This window comes from Kogia breviceps, chromosome 8 (assembly GCF_026419965.1).
Source record: "Kogia breviceps isolate mKogBre1 chromosome 8, mKogBre1 haplotype 1, whole genome shotgun sequence".
NCBI lineage: Eukaryota > Metazoa > Chordata > Mammalia > Artiodactyla > Physeteridae > Kogia > Kogia breviceps.
In genome coordinates this window covers 91,275,776-91,301,875 of record NC_081317.1, presented here as the reverse complement: position 1 = coordinate 91,301,875, position 26,100 = coordinate 91,275,776, and the positions used below count along the sequence as shown (strand labels likewise).

General features: G+C 42.2%; 2 protein-coding genes and 1 long non-coding RNA gene across 13 annotated transcripts in view; 1 reads left to right on the top strand and 2 right to left on the bottom strand.

The window, feature by feature from the left end:
- Positions 1 to 3,520, bottom strand: part of TMOD1 (tropomodulin 1) — an 81,945-nt gene extending 78,425 nt beyond the window's left edge. The window contains exon 1 of one of the 5 annotated variants that reach the window (XM_067039754.1): positions 3,069 to 3,520. The gene's annotated coding sequence lies outside the window, so the exon portion shown is untranslated. Of the gene's footprint in view, positions 1 to 1,813; positions 2,673 to 2,842; positions 2,985 to 3,068 lie in introns of those variants that run through there. The other 4 variants (XM_067039752.1, XM_059073269.2, XM_067039753.1 and 1 more) reach the window with 4 other exon arrangements.
- Positions 2,365 to 26,088, top strand: LOC136794611 (uncharacterized). 6 transcript variants are annotated; one of them, XR_010841614.1, is made up of 6 exons: positions 2,365 to 2,844; positions 5,540 to 5,636; positions 8,355 to 8,376; positions 9,032 to 9,198; positions 11,899 to 12,074; positions 16,462 to 16,843. It is a non-coding gene; the product is annotated as an uncharacterized lncRNA (long non-coding RNA). The 6 variants fall into 6 exon arrangements; XR_010841617.1 differs by lacking the exons at positions 2,365 to 2,844; positions 16,462 to 16,843 and adding exons at positions 3,081 to 3,239; positions 25,918 to 26,088; XR_010841613.1 differs by lacking the exon at positions 2,365 to 2,844 and adding an exon at positions 3,081 to 3,239.
- TDRD7 (tudor domain containing 7) overlaps positions 8,217 to 26,100 on the bottom strand; it is a 90,709-nt gene continuing 72,825 nt past the window's right edge. The window contains exons 13-17 of one of the 2 annotated variants that reach the window (XM_067039743.1): positions 21,165 to 21,299; positions 18,776 to 18,886; positions 16,367 to 16,869; positions 11,288 to 11,448; positions 8,217 to 8,681 (exon numbers count right to left, since the gene is read on the bottom strand). In XM_067039743.1, coding sequence (XP_066895844.1) covers positions 8,461 to 8,681; positions 11,288 to 11,448; positions 16,367 to 16,869; positions 18,776 to 18,886; positions 21,165 to 21,299 — 1,131 coding nt within the window. In that variant the 3' untranslated portion in view covers positions 8,217 to 8,460. The remainder of the gene's footprint in view (positions 8,682 to 11,287; positions 11,449 to 16,366; positions 16,870 to 18,775; positions 18,887 to 21,164; positions 21,300 to 26,100) is intronic. The other variant, XM_067039744.1, reaches the window with a different exon arrangement.

Genomic DNA, 26,100 nt, shown 5'->3' with positions numbered 1-26,100 from the left:
CTGAAGTCTCCCAAGAGGACACCAGGGTCTGAGCCAGGACTGGCTTCATTTTACCCTTTCTTTGCTTGGCCTGAATCTAGAGGAATGTGATTTTAGAGCCTGTGACATACAGCAGGTCATTAAGGAAGGCCCTCAGTCCTCCCATGTACATGTCCCTTAGATGCTCTTTTCACCTCTTCCCCTCTCCCAGGTCTGTCTCTGCCTTTTCTCACACTCCTCAGCCCAGAAACACCTGCCTCCCCTTTCGGCCCTGTCTCAGCTCCTACTACCTTCTCTCTTCCTTCCTTTCTCCTCCAAGCTTTGAGAAGAGTTGTGGGCTCTGTCTCCAAATCTTCAGCTCCCATTAGCTTCTTCTTCCTCTCGCTAGCATTAACATCATTGCAGGTACCAAGCACAGGACCAAGGGTTTTCCCTGCATCATCCCCCCTTAATCCCAACAGCAACCCATCTGAAATGGGTGCAATTACTATCCCCTTGTACAGAGGAGGAAACGGGCTCAGACAGGTTGGGTCACTGGCTTCAGTAAAGCAGTGGCAGATCCCATTTTTGAACCCTCTGCAATGCCCTGGCCAAAGTCACCTGTGACTCCTGCCAATCTTGGTGGCCCTTTCCCAGTCCTCTTCCCCTCTGTCTCTCTACACCAGCTGGCACTGCCAATCTCTCTCCTCCCTTGGCTCTTGGGAACCAGTTTCTCCCGTTCTTTCCTTCCTCTTCACAGGGTGGGTTCCTCGGGATTTCATCCCTGGTGCTTCACTTTTCTCATGATAGAAAGTCTTCCAAGGGAAGCTCTGAGTCCTCTTAATTCCAGGTCCACTGGAGAGCATCTTGCCCACCCCCTCATTGCTCAAGGTCACTCTAAGTGGGTGGCAGAGCTGGGGCTGGGGCCAGGTGTCCTAATCTACAGGTCAGCCCATTACTCAGAGCTGCCACTACCTACTCTTAGTTTTTGTGGGTTTTTTTGCTGAGCAGCAGGAAGCAGCCCAACCCTGGAGGAGGGAGAAAGTGTGAGACCCTGATAAGGTGGGGCGGAGGCTATTTTTAGAGGTCACTGGCTTTCTTACTTAGGCTGGGAGGAACTTAAGAGCCAGGATCTTCTAAAACGTGGGTTTGCAAGACTGGCTCATTAAATAGAATGAACACATCTAAGTGACAGCACTCCTTGCTTTCACTCTCTGCCTGTTTGTTGGGTGGCTCGAATTGATGAGAACCTTACTATTTGTCTCCATGTTCTCTTAATTCTGTGAGGCTTTAAGATGGCTTTGGAAAAAATATATGATAGAAAGTAAAGTAGAAACAAAAATGAAACTTCAAGATGAGGGCGCTGTTGTCTGAGCAAGGGAAAGTCCTGGGCAGCAGCAGACCAAAGAACAGGGGATGTTGAACAGATCCCCAAGACCTGTCTGCGCAGCAGGAAATGTCAGGAAAGACAGGAGAAAGGCTGGTGGAGACTCTGCCTGGCACGTCCAGCAGCGTGTGACCTTGAGCAGGGGGCTCTGCAGCCCCTCACCAGGAACAAAATGTTTGTCACCACTGGGTGAAAAATGGGAATTTTTTTGGTGCCCCCGCTGAGGGCCCAGAACCTGGATTAGGGTCTGCTTTTGTGATTCGTACAGGGAAAAGCTTAGGCCAGGTAATCTGCAAGAGTTGGAGAGGGCCAAGGTCAAGGCTAGAAGAGATGGGGAGGGGGTGTGCCTGCAGAGCTCCGAGGCAGCATCACAGACACCAAATAGACAGGGAAACAGAGGCCAGGGAGCGGCTGGACTGGAGCCTCTAGCCCTGCTCAGTTCATTGGGTCTAAAGCTGTTTGACTCACAAGCTTCTTTGCGAAGGTGATGGCTGCCACCCAGCACAGATGCCCATAATCACCGAGGAGCGCGCTTCCTGGGTGTGTACTGCCCAGGCTTTCCGAGGGTCCTACTGGGTCTTAGTATAAGATCCGAGTCAGAGCGACCGCCAAAGTCTCCGTTCTCCGCAACCCTTCCGGATTGCGCGGCTGTGCCCGCAGCGTCTCAAGCCCAGAGCCGGTGAACAGGTGGGGGGAGCGCCGGCGGTCAAGAGCGCGCCCTACTGCTCTCACGGCCCTGGCCACGAGCTCTATCGCGGGAACCAAACCCCGCTCCTACAAATGGGGAAACCGAGGCCCAGGCAAGGGAGGAGGCTTGTCAAGTCCACCCAGTGAGTTGGCGATAGCCAGGGAACTCCTGCCTCCAGGCTCTTCCCCTCTTCTTTCCACCTCCGCGCGAAAGGCGCGTTACGGTGGTGCTTTAAACCTTGTCGTCCCACGCAGTTTGGGAAAGTTTTCTTGCCGCAAACAGGCGCAGCGCGAACCCGGGTATCACGTTCACTTGCGCCGATGCGTCCCCACTCCCACCTCCACTCTCTCTGCAGCCGGCGGAGAGACCGCGCCTGAGTGCCGCGCTCGGCGGCACCTGTACCCAACAGAGCGCCCGGGGCGTCTAGCCACGGCGCGCTGGAGTCAGGCGCGCAGCGGGAACGCCGGCCCCGTCATGACCCCCGCCCTCGGCGCTGCTCCTCGAGAGCCCCCAGGTCCTTCTCCCGTTTACAGACGCGGCGCCGGGGTCCAGAGGGAAGGGCGCCCTGGCCGGGGCCACGCGCGCCGAGGGGCGCGGATGCGAGCGCCCGGTTCCGGACCCCGAGACCCGGGCTCCCCAGCCCCGGAGGCAACCCGAGGCGGCGGCTATTTATAGAGGGAGCCACGCTCAGTCCCTCTTGGCGGCGGCGGCGACAGCTGAATATTTTGCCCAGATATGGCTGGGGCCCCGGCGCGGGGGCAGGGAACCCCGCGAGCGCGAGGGGGACCCCTGGCCGGTGGGACGCTTACCGGTCAGTGGAGCCGCGGGGGCTGGCGCGGGCGGCGGCGGGACGAGCGCGGGCGGCCGGCGGGAGGGCGCGGGCGGCAGGCGGGCGAGGGGAGCGCGGGGCTGGAAGAGCTCCCGGGCGGCCGCGAGCGGGCGGGCGCTGTGGGCTCCGGGGGTGGGAGCCAGGGGCGGGCCCGGCTCTGCGCTGTCACCGCGCCTCGCCCCGCCCGCCGAGCTCGCCTTCCTTACCTCTCCCTCCACTCGGGGGCGCCGGGGCGCAGCGTACAGTCTCCTGCCGGGGAGAGACGCCCGCAAGGGGAAGCGCGGGGCAGGGACCCTGGCCGCCCCGAAGCTTGGGTCCGCGGCCAAGTGGGTGCGCGTCGCCTCCTGTCTGCGTCTAGGTTTCCCCACTTGTACCAGGTAGAGTTATTTGGGAAAAGGTAGGAGGATTTTTATTCCTGCGTGGTCTAAGATGTAAGAATCGGTAGGTCCTTGGATGGAGCAAAGCCAGTCAAGCGGTTGCTGCACCTTTACTTCCTTTGATTGAAGCAACGACCCTTCCGGTCTTAATCAGCAGCCCAGCTAGGTCCGGTTTGAGCCGAAGCTTTAGTCACGATCATTTTGTGAACACGCAGTTCCAACAGAGGCAAATGCATTCCCTCTTACTGGAAGACTAGAGTATGCAAAGTACGACTTAAAATAACCAAAACAACCCCCAAAACAACCCCAAAAGCCCCACCTTTTTTTTTCTTCCAGTTTTATTGAGACATGATTGACATACAGCACTGTATAAGTTTAAGGTGTACAGCATAGTGATTTGACTTACATACATCATGAAGTGATGATCACAATAAGTTTAGTGAACATCCATCATCTCACGGGGATACAAAATGAAAGAAAAATTTTTTTTCTTGTGATGAGGACTCAGCATTTACTCTCTTAAAAAACTTTTATATATAACATACAGCAGTGTTAATTATATTTATCATGTACGTTTTATCCCTAGCACTTATTTATCTGACAACTGGAAGTTTGTACTTTTTGACTGCCTTCATCCAATCCTCCCCCCAAACAAAAATATGATCTTCTTTTCTGTGAGCTTATTTGTTTTTGAAGTATAATTGACCTACAACACAACCTACAACATGTTAATTCCTTTTGCACAACAGTGGTTAGATATTTCTATACATTTCAAACTGATCACCATAAGTCTAGTTACAGTATGTTACCATACAAAGATATTACATAGTTATTGACTAAATTCTCCACTGTACATTTCATACCCTTGACTTAGTTTGCAACTGGAAGTTTGTACCTCTTAATCTCCCTCATCTATTTCTTTCCTCGCTCCAACCCCTTCCTCTCTGGCATCTACCTGTTTGTTCTCTGTCTATAACTCCATTCCTGTTTTATGTTTGTTCATTTGTTTTGCTTTTTTAGATTCCACATATAAGTGAAATCATAAGAGTATTTGTCTTTTTCTGTCTGACTTATTTCGCTTAGCATAATACCCTCTAAATCCAACCATGCTGTCGCAAATAGCAAGATTTCATTCTTCTTTGTGGCCAAGTAATACTCCACTGTGTTTATGTACATCTTCTTTATCCATTGGTCTGCTGATGGGCACTTAGGTTGCTTCCATATCTTGGCTATTGTAAATAATGCTGCAATGAACATAAGGGTGCATATATCTTTTCAAATTAGTGTTTTTGTTTTCTTTGGCTAAATACCCAGGAGTGGAATTGCTGGATCGTATGTTAGTTCTATTTTTTATTTTTTTGAGGAATCTCCATACTGTTTTCCATAGTGGTTGCACCAACTTACATTGTTACTAATGCTGTACTAGGGTTCCCTTTTCTCCACATCCTCACCACTTATTTCTTGTCTTTTTGATGATGGCCATTCTGACAGGTGTAAGGTGATATCTCATTGTGGTTTTGATTTGCATTTCCCTGATTAGTGATGTTGAGCATCTTTTCATGTGCCTATTGGCCATCTGTATGTCTTCCTTGGGGAAAAATATCTATTCAGATCTTCTGCCCTTTTTTAAATCATTTTTTAAAAATGTTGACTTGTATGAGTTCTTTGTATATTTTGGATATTAATGCCTAACTGGATATATCATTTGCAAATATCTTCTCCCATTTCTGTAGGTGGCCTTTTTGTTTTGTTGATAAGTTTCCTTCACTGTGCAAATCTTTTCAGTTTGATGTAGTACCATTTATTTTTGCTTTTGTTTCCAAAAGCCCCACTTTCTTAAAAGGCTAATATGTTTTCCAGAATAAACCACTTAAACCCAAATGGAAACTTTAAGTGTTTTAACTTTAAAAATGGCTCATAAAAAGGAATTTGTGTGGACAAAAAATAAGGTGTCTTTGGATAGCTTCTGGTGGGATAGACCCTATTAATATAAACTTTTTAATATTGGTGTACAGATTACTAATGAGAAACACCTTTAAAAACTCTTGTTTCCATGCAAATGTACTCCTACATTACAAAACCCTCATGGCTATGTGAGAATATTCCTCTCAAGGGGCATGTGCAATATATTTTAAAATAATGCAATGATTTAATATTTCAGATTTAAAATTTTAAACCCTTTTGTTGTGGAATCAAACATTTAAGAAAAGGTCATACAACATAACTGTGCAGGTTTAAGAATTTTTATTTATTTATTTATTTATTAAGAATTTTTATTTTTACCTGCTGCAACCACCAAGTTAAGAAACAACACTGCCAGCAGCCCAGAAACCAACCTGTGCCCTTCCAGGTCGTCACAACTCCCTCCTGAAGTTGACCACTTTCTTGACTCTTACGGTAATCACTTCCTTGCTTGCCTCTTTCCTCCATTGTTTATTTATGAAACTCTATGTTGTGAGATTTATCCATGTTGGTTCATGTGACTGTAGTTTGTTTACTCTTATTGCTGTAGAGGTTTCCATTGCATGAATATATCACAGTTTTTTAGAAACATACATTTTACTATTAATGGACATGTAGGTTGTTTCTGGGTTTTAGCTATTACAAATAGTGCTGCTGTGAACATTCTTTACCAGTATCCTCCTGCACAAGTGCACACATCTTCAACACACTTGGAATTCACAAAAATGGAAACATTTTCACCATTCTGGCATATGAGTGGTATCTCATTGAGTTTTGAATTTGCATTCCCCTGTGTCCTAATGGGTTGAGCACCTTTTCATGTTGACTGGCCAGTTGGATTTCCTCTTCTGTGAAGTGTTTGTTCAAACGTATTGCCCATTTTGCTTCTGGATACTCTTTTGTTTATTGAATATATGTAATCTATTATTTTCTCTCTGTATATATATATAAATATATATATATATGTGTGTGCGTGTGTGTGTGTGTATATATCCTCCAATCTGTGCTTTGCCTTTTCACCTTCATAATAACGTCTTTGATGAACAGGTGTTCTTCATTTTAATCTTGTTGTCTAGTACAGTTGACCCTGGAACAACACAGGTTTGAACAGTGCAAGTCCACTTACAGATGGGTTTTCTTCAATAGAAAATACTACAGTACTGCACCATCTCTGGATGGTTGAATCTGAAGATGTGGAACCACAGACACGGAAGAACTGCATATAGGAGGGCTGACTGTGAAATTACATGGGGATTTTCCACAGCAGGGAGAGTTGTCGCCCCTAAATGCCCTCCCCCCACCATGTTCAAGGGTCAACTGTATATCAGTCTTTTCCTTTATTGTTAGCACTTTGTGCGTCCAGTTTAAAACATCTTTCCTGCTCCTGGATTATAAAGGTATTTTCCTGGGTTATCTTCCTACAGTGGCCGTTCACGTTTAGGCTTTCAGTCCACCTGGACTTGACTTTTGAATATGGTATGAGGTGGGGGGCAAGTCTCTCTGTCTGTCAAACTGTCCCAGCACCAGATTAACTTTTCAGTTACATCCACAACTAATTGCTTTATTTTAAAAAGTAATAGAAACACTCCTAAAGTTAGTGAAGTACAAACCACTTCTTTCCTATCTGTGGACAATTTGAAGATTTTTGTTGTTGGGTTTTTTTTTGTTATTAGGGAAAGAAACCATTATAAAAAAACATTTACTTTATTTCACTTAAACATTTGTGTGTCAGGATATTTTTACTTTATCATATATGATTACTTAAATCACTGGCATAAACATTCCTGAATTTTGAATCAGTTTAATTGTAAGTACTAAATATAAAGTTTAAAAAGCTAGAAAGACAATTTTAACACATTTTACATGAAAAACTTGAAACATCTGGTCTTTACTTTCTTTCCGTTCTTACTTTTCCTAGATGTTCTCAAATTAAAATAAGCAAATGACTAAAACCTTTTATCTCTGGCCTGGTCTTCTCCCCTGAAACCCACTCCATATTTCCAATAGTTTATGCATATCTTCACACAGAGGTCTACTAGCTTAAATTCGGTATATGTTCAAAATCAAAAATTTAGGCTTCCCAGTCAAACTGAGTAAGGGGTCACCATCCTAGAGCTCACCAGAGCCGCTTGGGTGCATCTTTTCCCAACGCCACATTCAGTGAGGTCACATTGTTAGCTGGAACGGAACAGCAGTAGGAGTATTCACAACATGGGAATCGTCAGACACTACAAATCAAGGCTCACTCCCTGCGTGACCCCCACACACCCACCAGAACCAGCTGTCAAACATTTACTGGGATATGACTGGATAGATGACTAAGACCCCTCCCTCCCTCAAGGAGCTCACAATCTAGTTGGGGTGACTGGCACAGACAACTAGTCATATGCTATGAAGCTCAGTGAGATCTGGGCAGCACGAGGGGCATAGTCAAAGTACAGTGCAGTAGGAGGGGCACCAGGGAAGGCTTCATGGACAGCCTGGGAGGTCAGGGAGGATACTGACAAACAAAAGTCGTGGGGAGAAAATGAGCTGCAGGCTGAGGGAAAAGAATAAGAGTGGTCTGGAGGGAAGTGAGGCTTCCTTTAGAGTATCAGCAGTCCTAGATGAACATGCATGGGGTTTGGGAAGGTCCAGTGTGGCTGGCGCAAGTAGTAGACAGGGAGGTTGGGCAGGGAGACCGTAAAGGCCTGCGTTTTCAGTCCAGACTCTCTGGGCAATAAACCACTCAAGATTTGGGGTGATCTGAGGTGATCAGGACATGTTGGTTTGCCTGGGCTGTTCCTCCAGCAGCACCACTAGCAATGCTGATGGGCTAAAGACTCGGGAGAGACTTCACATGGTGTGGTGACCACCTGCTTTGGGACCCACCACTACCCCCAGGTAGGGTTAAGTCACGGAATTCTCACTCTAGCTGGAGAAGAACCGAGCACCACAAGGAAGACAACATGAATAGAAAGGGAAACTCTTCACCTTAAGATCATAAAGCCTAGAAATGATAAGACAGTCAGTTTTTGTATTGATAAACATTTTTATTCTGATATTATAGTAATAGTTCAAGTGCAATTCTGTTTGAAAAGTCAACTCTGTTGAAACAAAACTTGTTAAATATCTTTCATCTAACACAAGCATATTCTTTTCAATCCCGCACAGCAGTCAGAGCCATGTAGCAGAGGTAAGATTTTTTTTTTTAAAGCCTACTACATTTTGTTATTGCTAAAAAAATCTGAATTAGTTGTCAAGGTCTCAGAAGCAGTGATTAATTGACTTTTGAAAGCTCTACCAGATACTCTGACATAAAATCATGAATCCAGATATCTGTGTCTGGCAGCGATGTGTCCACTAAATAAACCACTACTTTCCGGTCCCAAGGGTTAGTGTTTTCTATAACTGTCTGCACCAATGCCACCAGAGGTTTCTTCTCCACATGATTTCGAAACAACATCGAAGCCTCCTCAGACCATTGGCTGCACTTCACTCCTAAGAGGAAGGGAGTTCGCAGATCAGTGAGGGGTCAAATGAGCCTTTCTTTGATCCGTTATAATGGAAAACTATTTAGTCACTGCCAAAGTAGTTACACACCAGCTTAGACTTGCCTAACTGAAAAACAGATGCTGAACAATCTTACAACAGTCTTGCTTATAGTTCTTCTATTCTGAATGGGGTTATTTCTGTAAACCTTCACCTACAGACACAAATTTCATTTGGGATTTAATGCTGTGCTATAAAGTGAAGTTATAATAATGACTGCCCATTTCTGTAAAGTATATGTAGATATAGACTGATGGAGAATGAAATATCATTATCAATGACATTTCTCTTATTTACAGATTTTTTTCCCCCTGATGAACCAGATATAGTAAAAAAAAAGAAAAGAAGAAGAAGAAGAAGAATTAATACACTTAACAGCATTTAAAATTACATACATCACCATGGTAAAAGCACTGGATTGAAAGCCTGGAGACTCAGTTACTATTCCCAACTCCTCTATCAAATGGTATGATCTTGGGGAAACCAGTTGGTTTCTCAGGCCTCAGTTTACTTCTTGTAAAATAAAGTGGTTAGACCAGATGAATTTTAAGTCCCATGCATTTCTAAATCCCCATGACTTTTAAACTTGAGAGCTCAAGTTAGAGAATTCTGAATTAGGTTTTAAAACAAAACTGAGACAAGAATATGTATTTCTCAAGAAGTATTATTAAATTAACATAAGTTAAGTTCACATATGTTAGATTAGATATATAAATTATGCCCCATAGTGATGAAGGTCTGGGAGTTTCACATATAATTTAAAAGACCTTTTGGTGTAGTGAGTGGGCTAAATTCTTTGATTACTAAGAATTTCCCATGAGAGAAGCCTAGAACTGTCTATAAGCTGCTGCTTCAGTGACTGTAACAGAGCCTGAGCCTCCCAGCACTGGCACAAATTCAGTGAAATGAAGCGGCTGTAGAGTCCCCTGCACAGGGAGCACCAGTGACTGTGGCCATGAAGCCAGGGTGGGGATGATGAGGCCATGCGATCCTCCTTCACAGAGACCCCTTCACTGGGCCGTTTGATTGTCATGTTTGACAAAATGTGTTGTTAGAAAAACCTGAACGTTAAAAAGTGAAAATGGGGCTTCCCTGGTGGCGCAGTGGTTGAGAATCCGCCTGCCGATGCAGGGGACACGGGTTCGTGACCCGGTCCGGGAAGATCCCACATGCCGCGGAGCGGCTGGGCCCGTGAGCCATGGCCGCTGAGCCTGCGCGTCCGGAGCCTGCGCTCCGCAACGGGAGAGGCCACAACAGTGAGAGGCCCGCGTACCGCAAAAAAAAAAAAAAAAAGTGAAAATGAAAAATGTAACCATTAATTCTGAAGAAACCATTTAGAAGTTTGAGTTCAAAGCAGATCACTGATAGTCATGCCATGTGTAAGATGCCATTTCTGGTTCATATCTGTCTACCATGGGAGTTTCCTTTGAGTTCTAGTAGGAGATACAAAGAAACTGGCAAATACTTCAAAATAAGGCCATCTCTCTCTCCCTCTCTTTCTACCTATCTATCTACATATATGTATCTTCAATAAATGCTGTCAATAAGAAGAATTTATATACAAAATTTATCTCATTTCTGAGATCAAGTCAGTTCTGCCACTGCTAAGTGTATGGGGTGAGCGGGGCGTGAGGAATGAGGGCTGCACATGTGGTCACAACTCGCCCTATCCCAGCACAGCAGGACCTCCAGACAACTGGAGGTGTCGGCACCCCTCAGCCCTCTTGGCCTCTGCACCTTCTGCTCATGGCGACAGCTCTCTGGGTGGAGCTTCAGCTAGGCACCCATGCTACCTACTGGTAGAGGGCACACAGATATCTGTACTGCCTTCACAGAAGATAAAACAAATCTCATCAGACAGTATCATAAAGAAGTACCACTCTACACCTATTATCTCAGCTCCTCAGATTTTATGACAGTCAATAGGCTGGTGTGAGTGTGGTGAAATCACACACTTGTGTGTTGTTAGTTGCAATGCAAATGGAAACTCATTTGGCCATGAAAATGGTCATATTCTACGACCCAGGAATGTTTTATAATTGTGAAAGTCCATTACGTAGATGCATTATAATTCGTGCAATAAATTATGAAATATTAATCGCACAATGTTCTCCTCCTGTTGGTTATTTAAGTTGTCTCATTGTTTCCGTTTGTTTGTTTTGGCTAATATATGTAGCTGTGGATTTTTTCCCTCAATACTACAATAAAAGTGTAAACAACCTAAATGTTCAACAATAGGGAAACAATGATTAAACAGAATATTTTGCAGCTACTAAGAATCATTATCAGGACCATCAAACCACCACCCAAAAAGTAATAGTGTGAAAGCAGAATGCAATACTGTACCTGTACGAAGATTATAGTTTTAGAAAAATACTCATACATGAAACCAGAGACAGAAAGGAATATGGAAAAACAGAAATAGCAGATATAGTGGAAGGGCATGACCTTGAGAGATCATTAAAATTCATCAATAGGCCAAAGATTCTGTACCCAGGACAAAACGACAATATATACTACTGTTGTGTCATGAGTCCAAATTCCCCAGAAATTACCTGCTAGTTGAGCTGTGACTGCTTGAAACGGCAGCTTTCGGAACATGTCCACTAGGGGCTGCACTTTCCTTACGTTGACTAATTCGTGCTTGCCATAGTCCAGCTCATACACGGACACCAGTCCATTGGTCAGGATTCCTTTTAAAAGCACCCTGTACCACCTAGATGTGCATTGGAGTAAAAAGGAAGAAAAAAATGTACAAAGTCAACACCTGCTTTAAGGGCAACATTTTTTTTTTTTTTTTTTCGGTACGCGGGCCTCTCACTGTTGTGGCCTCTCCCGCTGCGGAGCACAGGCTCCGGACGCGCAGGCTCAGCGGCCATGGCTCATGGGCCTAGCCACTCCGCGGCATGTGGGATCTTCCCGGACCGGGGCACGAACCCGCATCCCCTGCATTGGCAGGCCGACTCTCAACCACTGTGCCACCAGGGAAGCCCCAACATTTTTTGATAAAAAGAAAAATTACTACAAATGTTATTTACTAAAATATAAAACTATGCTGTTGTAGAAGTTTTTAAAGAGACTGCTGCTTCTTTTTCCAAAGGTTACTATTCTCTGCTTTGTCACTGGCTCATTTGATGGAATTTGTTCACTCAATACCCTTTTACAGGCCTCATGGAGCTAATAAAGGAAAACCACCACTAAGCAGGAGGAAACAGTGCCACAGAGGACAATCAGGACAAGGCTAGCAGATCCCTTCACTTTGACGGGGAGACAGGAAATGGCCACACTTTGGGGACAAGGTCCATGTGTGGAAGATGGAAAGAGAGAAGCAAGCGGGACCAGGTATGAAGAATGCATTAATTCAGGGACTTCTAGCCAAGATACCTTAGGGCTATCCAGGCAGTATTTGGACCAAAGGTCTGGAGCTCAGGAGAATGGCTGAAGCAGGAGATACAGATTAGAGTTGGTAGGGGGGAAGGTCATCAAAATAAAGGTAGTTTATGAAGCTATGAGAGAGAATGAGAATGCTTCAGCAGAGAATGTTTGAAAAAAAGTGAAGTGAGGACAGAATCCTGGGAAACACAAAAATTTAAGGCAAAGGAAGGTTACTCAGTAAAAGGAGACTGAGGACTAGAAGGTAGGTGGCAGCAGGAGGTCCTGAAAAGAGTGATGCTGCAGAAACCAAGAGACAAGTAGTGTAAAGCATCCCATGTTACAGGGAGGTCAACTAGGATTTAGAGTTAAAAGAAACCACTGGACTTGGTAATGAGCTCTGTATCTTTAATAAGAATGGTTTCAGGACTTCCCTGGTGGTGTAGTGGTTCAGAATCCACTTGCCAATGCAGGGGACACGGGTTCGATCCCTGGTCCAGGAAGATCCCACTTGCCGCGGAGCAACTAAGCTCGTGCACCACAACTGCTGAGCCTGCACTCTAGAGCCCGTGAGCCACGACTACTGAGCCCTCGTGCCACAGCTACTGAGGCCCGCGTGCCTAGAGCCTGAGCTCTGCAACACGAGAAGCCACCACAATGAGAAGCCTGCTCACTGCAATGAAGAGTAGCCCCCGCTCACAGCAACTAGAGAAAGCCCACGCACAGCAATGAAAACCCAATGCCACCAAAAATAAATAAATTTATTTTTTTAAAGAAAAGCTACAAAGAGACCAACTTCAAACACTGTATATAATTGGGGGGTTCTGGGAGGAACTCTAGAAACCTTCAGATAAGCCCAAAGTGAAGCAAGCAATTATCCATGAATCACAGAGACAACAGGGACACAGAAAGGTATCATAATAAGTACATGAGCTTTGGGGGCCAAAGAGACCTGAGCTGGAGTCCCACTGAGCCACTTTTCAGTCATGTCAACTCTGGGCTCTTTATTTAACCTCTCTGTGCCTCAATTATCTCATGTGTAATGTTTAAATTTACTTGTAGAAATAATACATATGAAGTGCCTAACACATTAATTTGGCATATAACAGGCAGTTGGCAAATGGCAGACATTACTATAACTATTCTTAAAATGAAGATAAGCTGTGCAAGTAAGAGCTTTAGATTAATTTGAAGAGAAATTTCCATATGTGGAAATGCCAGTTTGGTGCAGGCTGCTAATTCATGTAAGTGTAAAAGGAGATAAAAACATTTGGTTTCCACCAATATCACTGTCTTTAAACTGTACAAGGCAAATGATTGATGGTCTGTGCTTTTAGTCTATAAATAAAAGGTACACAGCTGTGAGGAGAGAACCATCAGGAAACCTATGTGCTGCATTTCTATTTAGCTTTCAACTTTCAAAACTAACAGCTTAAATAAAGGCTTCAGTTTTGACTACATCACCAATTTCAGTGCAAGGCTACATGTGGATCACCTGGAGAGTTTACTTAAAACACAGATTCTGGGGTTCTACTGCCAGAGATTCTGACTCAGGAGGCCTGGGGTGAGGAAGGGGAATCTGTATTTTTAATAGGCTGCCCAGGTTATTCTTAAATTGGGATAGATTTGGAAATCACTGTAATCAAAACCGTACCTGAAATTCCTAAATCTTAAACTTACCAGAGCTGGGAACAAGGTTTAGTAAATAGTCCTGGGTTGTTAGCAAGACAGAAGCTCTAAACACTTTACATTGATTCAGTTCATAAAGTTTCAAAAAATATCAGATAATCTGTTCCCATATATGACATCCCTTGATTATCTGGGACAAATTAACTGATTAAAGCCCCAGAGTCCTGAGGTAGAACTGTTCGACCCATGGGGGAGTAGGGGTGGAGTCTGAAATCCCACACTACAGATCTCCAGTATTCAGAGATCTTTCCATGATCCTTCTCTCCAGGTGGCACCTCCCCACCACTAATTATCATTGATCTGCTCCTCAGGTAAGAGTTAGCATTAGCTTGCCTTTAACTGTGATTAAACTATCCAATAACAAAGAGTTCTGATGAGGCAAACTGGAACCCATTTATGCTTATGATTATAAATAACATGACATAGTAAAAATATTTTTTAAAGATGAAAAGCTTGTGACATATAAGTTGAATGCTTTTTAGAATGAGAGCTATTATACTTTTCACTTTTAAGAGTTGAAAATTAGTTTTTTTTCCTCCCATAAAAATAACCAACTTTTGTAAGTGCCTATACTTGCTATCTTAAGAATGAATGAAAGCATTTTATAGAAAAAAATTAAGCAGTTGACCTTTTAAATTGAGTTCTGGGGGGGGGGTGTATGTATGTCTGTGTGTTGGGACAGGGAGGGTAGGGGGAGAGATTGTTTTTTGTTCAGCATTGTCAAATAAGCTGGCACATTTCCTCTAAGAAAGCCAGCAAAGGGAAGGGGGAGCGGGGAGCTTGTGCCATTGTCCAGGGCTTCCTGGAATGAGCGCATAGCTTGAGGAGCTTGGGCTTCCTTGGGTTGGAACCAGCACATCCTGGGGGCTTCTGGAGAGGAGAGTGTGGATCCAAATGTGCAAACGTGAGAAAACAGACTGAAAGTGCTAAAACATATGTAAGGAATTATGATTCTCACTGTCCAAAGGCCAAAGAGCAGTGAAATAGGCACTGTTGCACCTTATAAAGGGTGGCACAAGCTCTCTAGAAAACAACTGACTGCATATATCAAAAATCCTGTAATCTTTAAACAAGTGATTTCTCTTCTAGGAATCTATCTCATAAATACATAATCAGAGAGCTGAACAAAGATTTAAGTTCAACATTATTTGTAACAGTGAAAAATCTGGGAGAAAAAAAACCTACAAAAGAAAATGATAAGTAAATTATGATTTCTCTATATGATGGAACATTTAGCCATTAAAATGTTTATGAAGAAAAATCTCAACACATGGAAAAGTGTGCACAGAATTATGTTAAGTGTTATGTTATGTGTTAAGTGTTATGTTAAGTAGGTATGAAATTATATATAGTAGGGCTTCTCTGGTGGCACAGTGGTTAAGAATCCACCTGCCAATGCAGGGGACACGGGTTCGAGCCCTGGTCCGGGAAGATCCCACATGCTGCAGGGCAACTGGGCCCGTGAGCCACAACTACTGAGCCTGCCTGTCTGGAGCCTGTGCTCTGCAACAAGAGAGGCCGCGACAGTGAGTGGTCCCCGCTCGCAGCAACTAGAGAAAGCCTTTGCACAGAAACGAAGACCCAACACAGCCAAAAATAAATAAATAAATAAAATAAAAATAAATAAATTCAAAAAAATAATTGGCCCCCCAAAAATTATATATAGTAATATACCAATTGTATAAATATGTATAGGAAAAAAAACTAGAAGAAATACATAAATAGTTTAACAAGGGTTATGTTGGTTGTCTGACTTTGTTTTCTTATACTTTTTAAATATTTTCTAAATTATCTCCAATAAACATTTTATTTTTAAAATTTATAAAGTCATTAAATAAAAAACATTATTTCCTAAATAAAAAAATATTTTTCTCAGGAGAGTAGAAAAAATATTTAAACATTCACTTTAGATATAATTAGGTTTTTAACAGGACTAGGGTCATTATATTTTTATTTTTATTTTATTTTTATTTTTTGCGGTATGCGGGCCTCTCACTGTTGTGGCCTCTCCCATTGCGGAGCACAGGCTGCTGACGCGCAGGCTCAGCGGCCATGGCTCACGGGCCCAGCCGCTCCACGGCATGTGGGATCTTCCCGGACCAGGGCACGAACCCGTGTCTCCTGCATCGGCAGGCAGATTCTCAACCACTGCGCCACCAGGGAAGCCCCATTATATTTTTAGATAAATGACATCATTTTAAATATTAGAAAATTGCACAATTCATTGGTCTCATTTCACATTCAAAATTCCCATTTGTGCAGTTCCAAGTCCCCCTGCAGGGATTAAGGACTCTTGGTATCATTCTACACATTTTTCTTTTTTTTTTTTTTGCGGTACGTGGGCCTCCCACTGCTGTGGCCTCTCCCGTTGTGGAGCACAGGCTCCGGACGCACAGGCCCAGCGGCCATGGCTCACGGGCCCAGCCGCTCCGTGGCATGTGGGATCCTCCCGGACCGGGGCACGAACCCGTGTCCCCTGCATCGGCAGGCGGACTCTCAACCACTGCGCCACCAGGGAAGCCCTACACATTTTTCTTAGGAGAATAAAAGGTTCTGTCTGTCCAAGGACCTACTTATTTTCCACTTTTGCAGCATACACTTGGTCTTTCTCCACTGCCACATGGCGCTCCTCAGACACACTGTAATAAAGAATCATCTCTTCCATCAGAACTTCCAGCTTATGTATCTCTTGCCACGGCTGGACGACAAAGTAGCCTGGGTGACAGGCCACTGGCACATACACATCCATGTGTTCCCCTGGCTTGGACAAGTGGACAGGAAGTGGCAGTTCCTCCATGGAGAAAGAGTTGGTGTGGTCTACCAACGACTTTTTGAGGATATCTGAGAGGCTCTTTCTGAAATTCTCTCCAGTGTTGCCCAAAATGGGGGTGTTTGCACTTTTGCTGTTGCGGGAGCTAGCTCCACTGGATATGGCACTCAGAAACACATCCTTCTGATGCTTCCACAAGTCTGCGTTTGTAATCTGGCGATTGATACTGCGGTGAGGATCGGGGAAGTTCTTGGGGGTAAATAAATAAATATGTGCAATCCCTCTGGTTTCATCCACTTTTGTAACCTTTGGAAAACACACAAAACCAACTTAAAGAAATCCAAGTTCACGCTGAATTCTGAGGTGGTTATAATATTAACTTTAAATATTATAAAACAGTATTTTGCAAAGAACCCAACTTGCTAAAATCATTTTATTTGAGGTCAGATGAATTATCTATCACAGCTGTAGCAATGAATAAGCTCGTAGGTCCAAGTAGCCTAGAAACCAGCGGCAAGCTTATGGAAATGAAAAATTTACTAACCTCTAAAAACTGAGAATATCTATGACTGGCTAGAGGTCATCATCACTGAGAGGAAGTGATTCTATATATCATGATTATTTTTTTATATTAATGACATGTTAAAACACTCAAAGAAGAAAGAGTAAACCCAATGAATCCCCATGTGCTCATCATCCAACTTAAACAATAAAAAATAATAAAAATGGCAAAATGTCCTATAAGAATTCTGCTTAATGCTGGTGTACCCTCAGACAGGGAAGGGAAAGAAAAAGCTTTGACCTTCACCATACCCTTTGGGATCTTTGGTCCAAAGTCCTTGTTTGGTCCTAATATCTGCTCTCACCCCTCTCCCTTTCCCCCAGCTACATGAGAGGAGAGGGACCTTGGGAGAAAAAGAGGAAGAAAGCTCCACTGAATAGGCCAAAATTACAGTCACCATTTTGCACCTCTGATTACCTGGCTACCTTTTCCTGTCAGAGGGGTGAATGTCTGTATGGGATCACCACACGCTGATAACTGGACTGTGCTGCTGTGTGTCCCAAAGGGTTGGGTGACTGTTAATTCTTCTCATCAGTTCCTCTGGTTTATCTTAGGAATAACAAAAATGAGACACTTCTAGCCACATCTATCTTTTACCAAATTGGGCTAGAAATGAAAGGCAGGAACACAGGCATGAAGACAAGGAGACACCAGCAAGGCAATCCTTCTAAAGTAATTTACTTTAAAAGCTTTTCTCCTAGTAAGCAGGAGTCTATTTAAATTCATTCTTTGGAGGGTTAATGAGGTACTGACTGCTAATTCACTTTGATATTTATGGTACAGAAACACCATTTCAAAAATCAACCATTAAAAAGATTTTTATTGACTACCCAATACCCTGGCTTTAGGAGCTGAAAATGTAGCTGAGAAAACAATATTCCTGTGGCAAGTGAAGAATATAAAATGGTATATAACTGTGTGATTGCACATGACAAACCCTAGAGGAGAATGAAGATAGGAAAATCAGTGTGGGCTAGAATAAGTGAGAGGTTTTCAAGAAGATATTTCTCAAGGACATTTCAGTGTTAACACTGTTAAATGCTTATATAAAATGATAACACTATTTATATCAGTTAAAATAGAGAAATATTATCTTACATTTCTATTCTTGGAAATATGAGCAGTGTTTTTGACATGAAGATGCAAGAGTGTGAAAAAGAAACACGCTAGTGAAAGAAATAAAGCAGTTTAAATAAGTTTTAGGAAGGGACAAAAACCAAGGTTACAAGCAAATATTTGTTTATAATCCATTTTACTTTAGGGATTAAAAAAAAGAAATACTGGACTTATTTAAATGGTCTTTAGAAACATTTATCAAGAGATACATGGTCCTCTGCTGCAGACTTAATTCCTTATCATGGAGAAAAATAGGAGCACAGAACTATCTGCTACCTTATTAATAATCAAAAAATTATATAAAGGGTTTAAAAATAATACTGGAGATACAGGATAAATTCTTAAATAAAAATTAAACCATCAAATATCTTATAGCTACACATGTAACCAACCTCCTGACTATAAAAGTGTGTCGGAGGTGAAAGCATCAGTTTACAGTTAGATAAAATTCTTTCACAAAAACAAGTGGAAAAAAAATAAGTGAGTCCTTCTGGCTGACAGCCCCCTTTTATCAAGACCAATAAGATAACTAACCTTAATGCTACAGTCTGAGCAATTCAAAACAGAATCTCTTAGCCAAAGCACAGCATCTGGTGTCCACATGCCAACAGACTGTGGAAGATCTGCCAAACAGCACTTTACAGCCTGAAAAGAAAACACAATGGAAAAGAGGACACACCATCTTAAAACAGGTACTTATGAGTAGTGTCAATATTATTTTCCTACAAGTCAAATGTTGCCAAGATAGAGAGCAAGCAACATCAATAGCTAATAATGACAATCACAGTTCTCGGGCTGGAGCATCTGCTATGTTCCTGATCTATTTATACTACTACCCATTGTCTTTACTCCTATCATGAGCCAGGGTTATACCAGGCACGTCACATACTTCTCACCCTATAATACTTCTGCATGGCAGGCCAGTGTTGTGATCTCATTTTACAGATGGTGAAACAGACTCAAGAGATACTAACCTGTGTAAGATCACAAAGTCGTGAAGACAAGATTGGGACTTATATCTAGGTCTTCCCTCTATGCCCAACTAAAAAGAAAATGAAGTGTCATTTGGATGAAATCTGACTTCTGTTGTAAAAATCTCTGTGGAGGCTTCCTGATGAATGAAGCATTTCCTGAGTACCCCAGGCATCTGTACTTACCTTTTGAAGGAGGTTATAATGAGAATTAAGGAGGGAAAGAAAAACTAAAACCCAGTGATACCTAAAAGCCTCATTTTCCCTGATGCTTTTTACCTCCCACCATCACTGCACAAGCTTCTGCAGAATGGCTACATCAGGGAGGAAAAAGTAACCCCAGGGACTCCCTCCAGTCTCATGGAAACCTCTGAATTAATGGAGGCAATTTTATGCAGGAGATGAAACTTACTTCCAGGATTCCTAGATTTCTTCTTTCCTCTCTGATCCCCAACCTCCCTGTCGTACACCCTCCCTTCATCCTTGGGGGCTCCACGTCTCCCACTGTGCCCCCTGCATGAGGCACCTTTCTGGGTGGGGAGGAGGTCACTTAGAGCAAAGAGAGCAGACTCTACTAGTGCAGGTGCCAGGTGGGCAAAGGGAGTGAGGCGGGCCAGCTGGGGCCTGCGCACTGGAGAGCACAAGCCCTGCAGAGAAGAATGTCACTTCCCAAGCTCCCAAAGAGCACTGTCCCATAAAGGGGACTGCTCAATAGAGTCATGTTTTCTAGTTTGTCAAGAGAAGCTAGAAGCAGACAACTAATTCACATTTTAAAACACTATACAAGCCAAGGGCCCAGACCCAATATTCATGGGTCAGCCTTGGCCAACAGGCCATCAGTTTGCTACTCTGAACCTCTTGGGGAGATGTTGTTAGCCAGAGGCTTGCCCTAGCTAGTTTTAAAGGTTCCCCCAACTTCACATCTATCAAATAAAAAAATCAAGACAAGATTAATAGAAAAAATTATAGCGACTTTTACCAAGAAAGTACACCTGTGTAACTTTCAGACAGTCAAAAGCAGTGGGACAGATCACCCATCTCCTCCAGCTCCGGAAACCTTTTCTAGGTAAGGCTGGACCTAGATGGATGTTCTAACAAGGGGTACAGAGGCCAGAGGTGTTATCAAGTGAAAGCAGCACTTAAAGGTCTAACAATTTTCAATATTATGCTGAGCAGCAATAAGAAAAAATGTGATTCTGAAAATTGGCTTGAACTCAAGTTAAACAGCTTCTCTGTAATAGTCATTTTAGGAAAGGCAACAGTGACTGCAGTGAGAGAAATTATAAAAGCCATGCTAATTACGGTCAAGTACTTTTTATTTACTGAGTTTTGATACATAATACATCTGGTAAACATAGGTCAAGGGGCCCCTTGAAATTATAGAATGTTGAACAATTTTATTTTCAAAGCATGATGGATTTCTGTACAAACTCTACTTCTAAGCAGGAAATAGTTATTAATAATTTTAATTAATTCAAAATAATTCAAACTTCTTATCATCTTGAGTTTTTATCAAGAGAGGAAGGATAGACTGAAGTTAATCTTTTCACTACAATCTATGAGGAGAAGGTTAAATATAAACATATATCCGAAGAGAATGGTTACCTAATTAAATTAAGAACTCTGGAAGTAAATATTTACATATAATATCCTGAAACTGTGTAGAAGCCAGCACTGGCATCTAATTATTAAAGTGGAACCTCTAACTGGACAACATAGCCTGATGACTCAACATGGTTGAAAACAAACATTTATCAAACAATATTCTGTAAGTCTGACTGGTCTTGTTTAAGCAAAATTTTACATCTGAAAACCAGTGAGCCACCATTTGGATCATTTCCAATTTTGTTAAACTCAACCATCATCAAAAACTGAGACAGCATCTCACAATACGATTATGAACACATCCAAATCCCTTTCAGCCAATCTCCTAGGCTTGTAACATATAGTACCTGAGGTGGTAATGCAATCATTTCTTGGAGAAACCGAGGGGGAATTTCCCTGAGCTCGGACACTTTCACAGACGTCGCAGTGCCAGAGTCCAGGAATTGAACATCAAGAGCCCGGCTGCTGTGAACATTCGTGATCTGCAATGAGACAAGTGTTGGCTGATTTATTAGCATATCCAAAAGGCCAAAATGCTTCTGTGCAATTACATTTTGTACAACTCTAAAATGCATTTAAAAGCAACAAAAACTATCAGTGCTGATTAAATTTTCTCTTATTTTAAAATGTACTTATTTACCAAATAGATATTCTTTTATAGTAGAATTGATTTCAACATCTTGCTGTTAATTCATAAATAGAGTAATAATTACTATGTTTTCAATTCTAGGATACTACAGATTGTAAAACAATTTGATACATTATATACTGCTGATCATAAGATATAGTCTGTTCTCCAAAATATTAGGATGTGAGGAAAAAAAGAAAACTACTGTGTCTTAGCAATGAGGAAATAATAGAGAGAATTCAGAGACAGAATTTTACTTGTAGTAGGTAAATACTATGTTTGTTTTTTTTTTTAGAGTTAAACTTGGTCTTTCTTTTAAAATTAATTAATTATTTTTGGCTACGTTGGGTCTTCATTGCTGCACGCAGGGTTTCTCTAGTTGCGGCGAGTGGGGGCTACTCTTCGTTGCGGTGCGCTGGCACCTCATTGCAGTGGCTTCTCTTGTTGCGGAGCATGGGCTCTAGGTGCGTGGGCTCAGTAGTTGTGGTTTGCGGGCTCTAGAGCGCGGGCTCAGTAGTTGTGGCTCGCGGGCTCTAGAGCCCAGGCTCAGTAGTTGTGGTGCACGGGCTTAGACGCTCTGCGGCATGTGGGATCTTCCTGGACCAGGGCTTGAACACGTGTCCCCTGCATTGGCAGGTGGATTCTTAACCATTGCACCACCAGGGAAGTCCCAATACTATGTATTTTTAAAACATGACATATTTTGGTATTTTATAGCTTAGTCAGAAAGACCAATGATACTTTGTGTCATTTGTCAAAAATGGGAACATCATTAATCATTAGAGAAATGCAAATCAAAACTACAATGATATATCATCTCACACCGGTCAGAATGGCCATCATCAAAAAATCTACAAACAATAAATGCTGGAGAGGGTGTGGAGAAAAGGGAACCCTCTTGCACTGTTGGTGGGAATGTAAATTGGTACAGCTTGGTACAGCTACTATGGAGAACAGTACGGAGGTTCCTTAAAAAACTAAAAAAAAAAAAAAAAAAACTACCATAAAACCCAGAAATCCCACTATTGGGCATATAACCTGAGAAAACCATAATTCAAAAAGTCATGTACCAAAATTTTCATTGCAGCTCTATTTACATTAGCCAGGAGATGGAAGCAACCTAAGTGTCCATCAACAGATGAATGGATAAAGAAGATGTGGCACAAATATACAATGGAATATTACTCAGTCATTAAAAAGGAACGAAACTGAGTTATTGTAGTGAGATGGGTGGACCTAGAGACTGTCATACAGAGTGAAGTAAGTCAGAAAGAGAAAAACAAACACCGTATACTAACACATATATATGGAATCTAAAAAAAAAAAAAAAATGGTCAGAAGAACCTAGGGGCAAGACGGGAATAAAACACAGACCTACTAGAGAATGGACTTGAGGATACGGGGAGGGGAAAGGGTAAGCTGTGACAAAGTGAGAGAGTGGCACGGACATATATACACTACCAAACGTAAAATAGATAGCTAGTGGGAAGCAGCCGCATAGCACAGGGAGATCAGCTCGGTGCCTTGTGACCACCTAGAGGGGTGGGATAGGGAGGGTTGGAGGGAGGGAGATGCAAGAGGGAGGAGATATGGAGATATATGTATATGTATAACTGATTCACTTTGTTATAAAGCAGAAACTAACACACCATTGTAAAGCAATTATACTCTAATAAAGATGTTAAAAAAAAAAGTGGGTAAGTTACATACTGAATCAAAGCAATAATTACCTACCCTGTGGCCAAATGGCAACAACACAATGTAAGATTCTGGATGCACCTTTAAATGCCCACAATCTCCCCTAATATGCCCTAAAATGCCATTGTGACACTTGCCATTGTTAAATATTTACAGTGGCCAAATATAGCCCCACGGAGGTGGTTATCTGGACTGAGATCTCACGCCTACAACTGCACTAACTGCTACCTAAGTGTTGTGGTGCCTTCCATACAATGACTGTTGAGAACTGGGCCACTTTTGGCTTGGAAGTCAGATTCGCCAAAAGTGAAGACTTTTTCTACTGCCCAAGAGAATGCTTGATTAATATAATAGCATAATTTTTTAAATCTCTTAAGACATGATAAACACAGTCCCATGGAGGAATATTTTTAAATGTATTTGTTTATTCAAACATACATACCGAACATATATATTGGTAGGGATGGTATCTGTTGAATGCTTGTTATATACAGGCATAACTAGGCTTCAAAGATATACCTCCCCTTCTCAAAGAGCTCCTAGTGCCATGAGAGACGACACAAATACATAACCATACTATAATGTAGTAAAGGCAATAATGAAGTTGCGCTTGGGGTACTATGAGAACACAGAGGGTGGGTACCTGACCCAGCAGGAAGCAGGTGTTAGGGCAAGCTTTCAGGAGAAGGGAATGCCTAGAATTGGTACTTTTCTTTAAAAATTTACTTTTTTTTTCTTCTTATTTTAGTAAAATGCCTCCATCGTAGAAAATTTAGATAATTAATGATATAAAAATCACTTGTAATCTACTATAGGTTACAATTATCCTTCTAGTCTTTTACCCATGATTCACAAAAGATTAGATTTACAAGAATTACAAAATATTTGTAGATATTATTTCATAGTTGACTGCTTTCCACTCAGTGTCTCATAAAAATATTTCATGTTGTTTGTCTTCTATGTCATTTTAATGTTATTTAAGTCTATCATATAGATACATTGTGACTTATCTATCAAATCACTTTGGCTGGATAATTTAAGTTGGGTAAATCTGTTTACACAATTTGTTACTTTAAGAAATAATCATATTTATTGGGCATTTGTATTTCCTTTTTCACAAACTGAAATTTCATAAATTTCACAAATTTATGTCCTTTCAGAGCTGCACCTTAAATGATGAATGGGAGTAAACCAGGTTGGTAGGAGTCCAGTTAGGGGCGAATCTGGACATTTCAAATAGAGGGGAGAGGATGGGCAAAGGCACACACATACTTCTTCCGTGTGGGGCCTACAAGCATTTTGGTTACATTAGAGCATAAAGTGAGAGGCCGGCCAAGGCCAAAGGTGAGGCTGGGAGACAGGCAAAGGCAAGGTCTAAGAGAACCAGATATCATGCCTTCAAGAACTAAGACTTTACCCTGTAGATGAGAAGCCAATGTCAAGCCTTAAGTAGAAGAATGAGATGGCCAGCTTTATAAAATAGTTGGTGAGGGCTTTGGGATCAGATAGATTTTGTTTTAAATCTCAGCTCTCCCACTTTTTAGCTGAATGACTTTCCTCATCAGTAAGAACGGGGATAACAGGGCTTTGTGAACATGAAATGAGATCAGTCATGTTTAAAAAAGCATTTAGTGTCATGGAAATTAAGTAAGTCTCATCATAAGTTGGATGTATAATTATTTGCATTTTGGGTTGCTACTCTTAGTGGTATGGAGCTCGACTAGAGGAAGACAGGAGTGAAGGCAGAGGAACCAGTTGGTGTGGTACTGCAGTGTTGCAGGCAAGAATTAACAAAGATGTAAAATCAGCAGTGTTCGGTGATTAGTTGCACTTGGGGCTGAGGAAGATGTAGGAGTCAAAGATGACTCTTAAGAAACAGCCTGAATGGCTGCATGAATGGAGGTACCACTAAAATAGAGATAAGGGAGAAAGGTAAGGATGGAGAAAGATAATTTTGGTTTCAGACATGTAGAACTTAAAAGAGTTTGTGAGATGGACAATTAGGCTGGCTTTTTGATCAAATCTGCAGCCCATCGAAGACTGGAAAACAAATGTGGGAGTCATTAGGGCCAAAATGGTACCTGAAACTATGAGACAGGATTACCTAGAAGGATGCAGAGGCCGAGAAGAGTGATGAGCCTGGACGGGACTTAGGGAGACTGACATTTCAGAAGTGGGGGTGGAAGGAGGTTTGGGTGAAAAATAAGAGAAGGAATTATTAGACTATCATGAGGAAAATTAGGATTTGATAACATGGTAGCCTAGTGAGAAGAGATTTCAAGTTTCAACACTGTTCGATGCAGCAAAGAGGTCTGGTACGACAAGACCTGCAAGATACTAATTCAACTGCACAATTAAGATGCTGTTCACAAGAACAGGCTCTGTGATGGAGTGTGGGCAGAAGTCATGTGGCAGTGACTGAGGACTGACTGGAAGATGGTGCAGAGTGAATGCAGACCACTTCTACAGGGAAACAGGGAGAGAAATGGTCACTGCACTGAATAAAGTTGGTTGGACGTACAGAATAAGTTCAGAATGTATAGGCACTGAAGTTTAGACAAGTTACAATGTCAAGAGCAAATACATCACTTAAACACAGGATCTGCTTTTCATTAATCATCTTTCTTTCCTTAACTTTCTATGCATCACCAAGAGAATGAACACTTTTGCTACCTCAAAAGTAGATAATACACAACTTGATAGTAATGAAAATAATACTAGATATTTATCTAAAGTATTTGAGCATAAACTGAGAAGGTATTTTTGCCAAAAAGGCATAGCCTGATTCCACACATGGAGAAACTCAAGTTGAGAGACACTCTACAAAACACTGCTACTCTTCAAGAGGCCACAAACAACAAAGATTGAGCAACTGCCAGGTTGGAGGAAACTAAGAAGACATGACAACTAAATACATCTTGGGATCCTGGACCAGAAAAAGGACATTTGGAGGACAA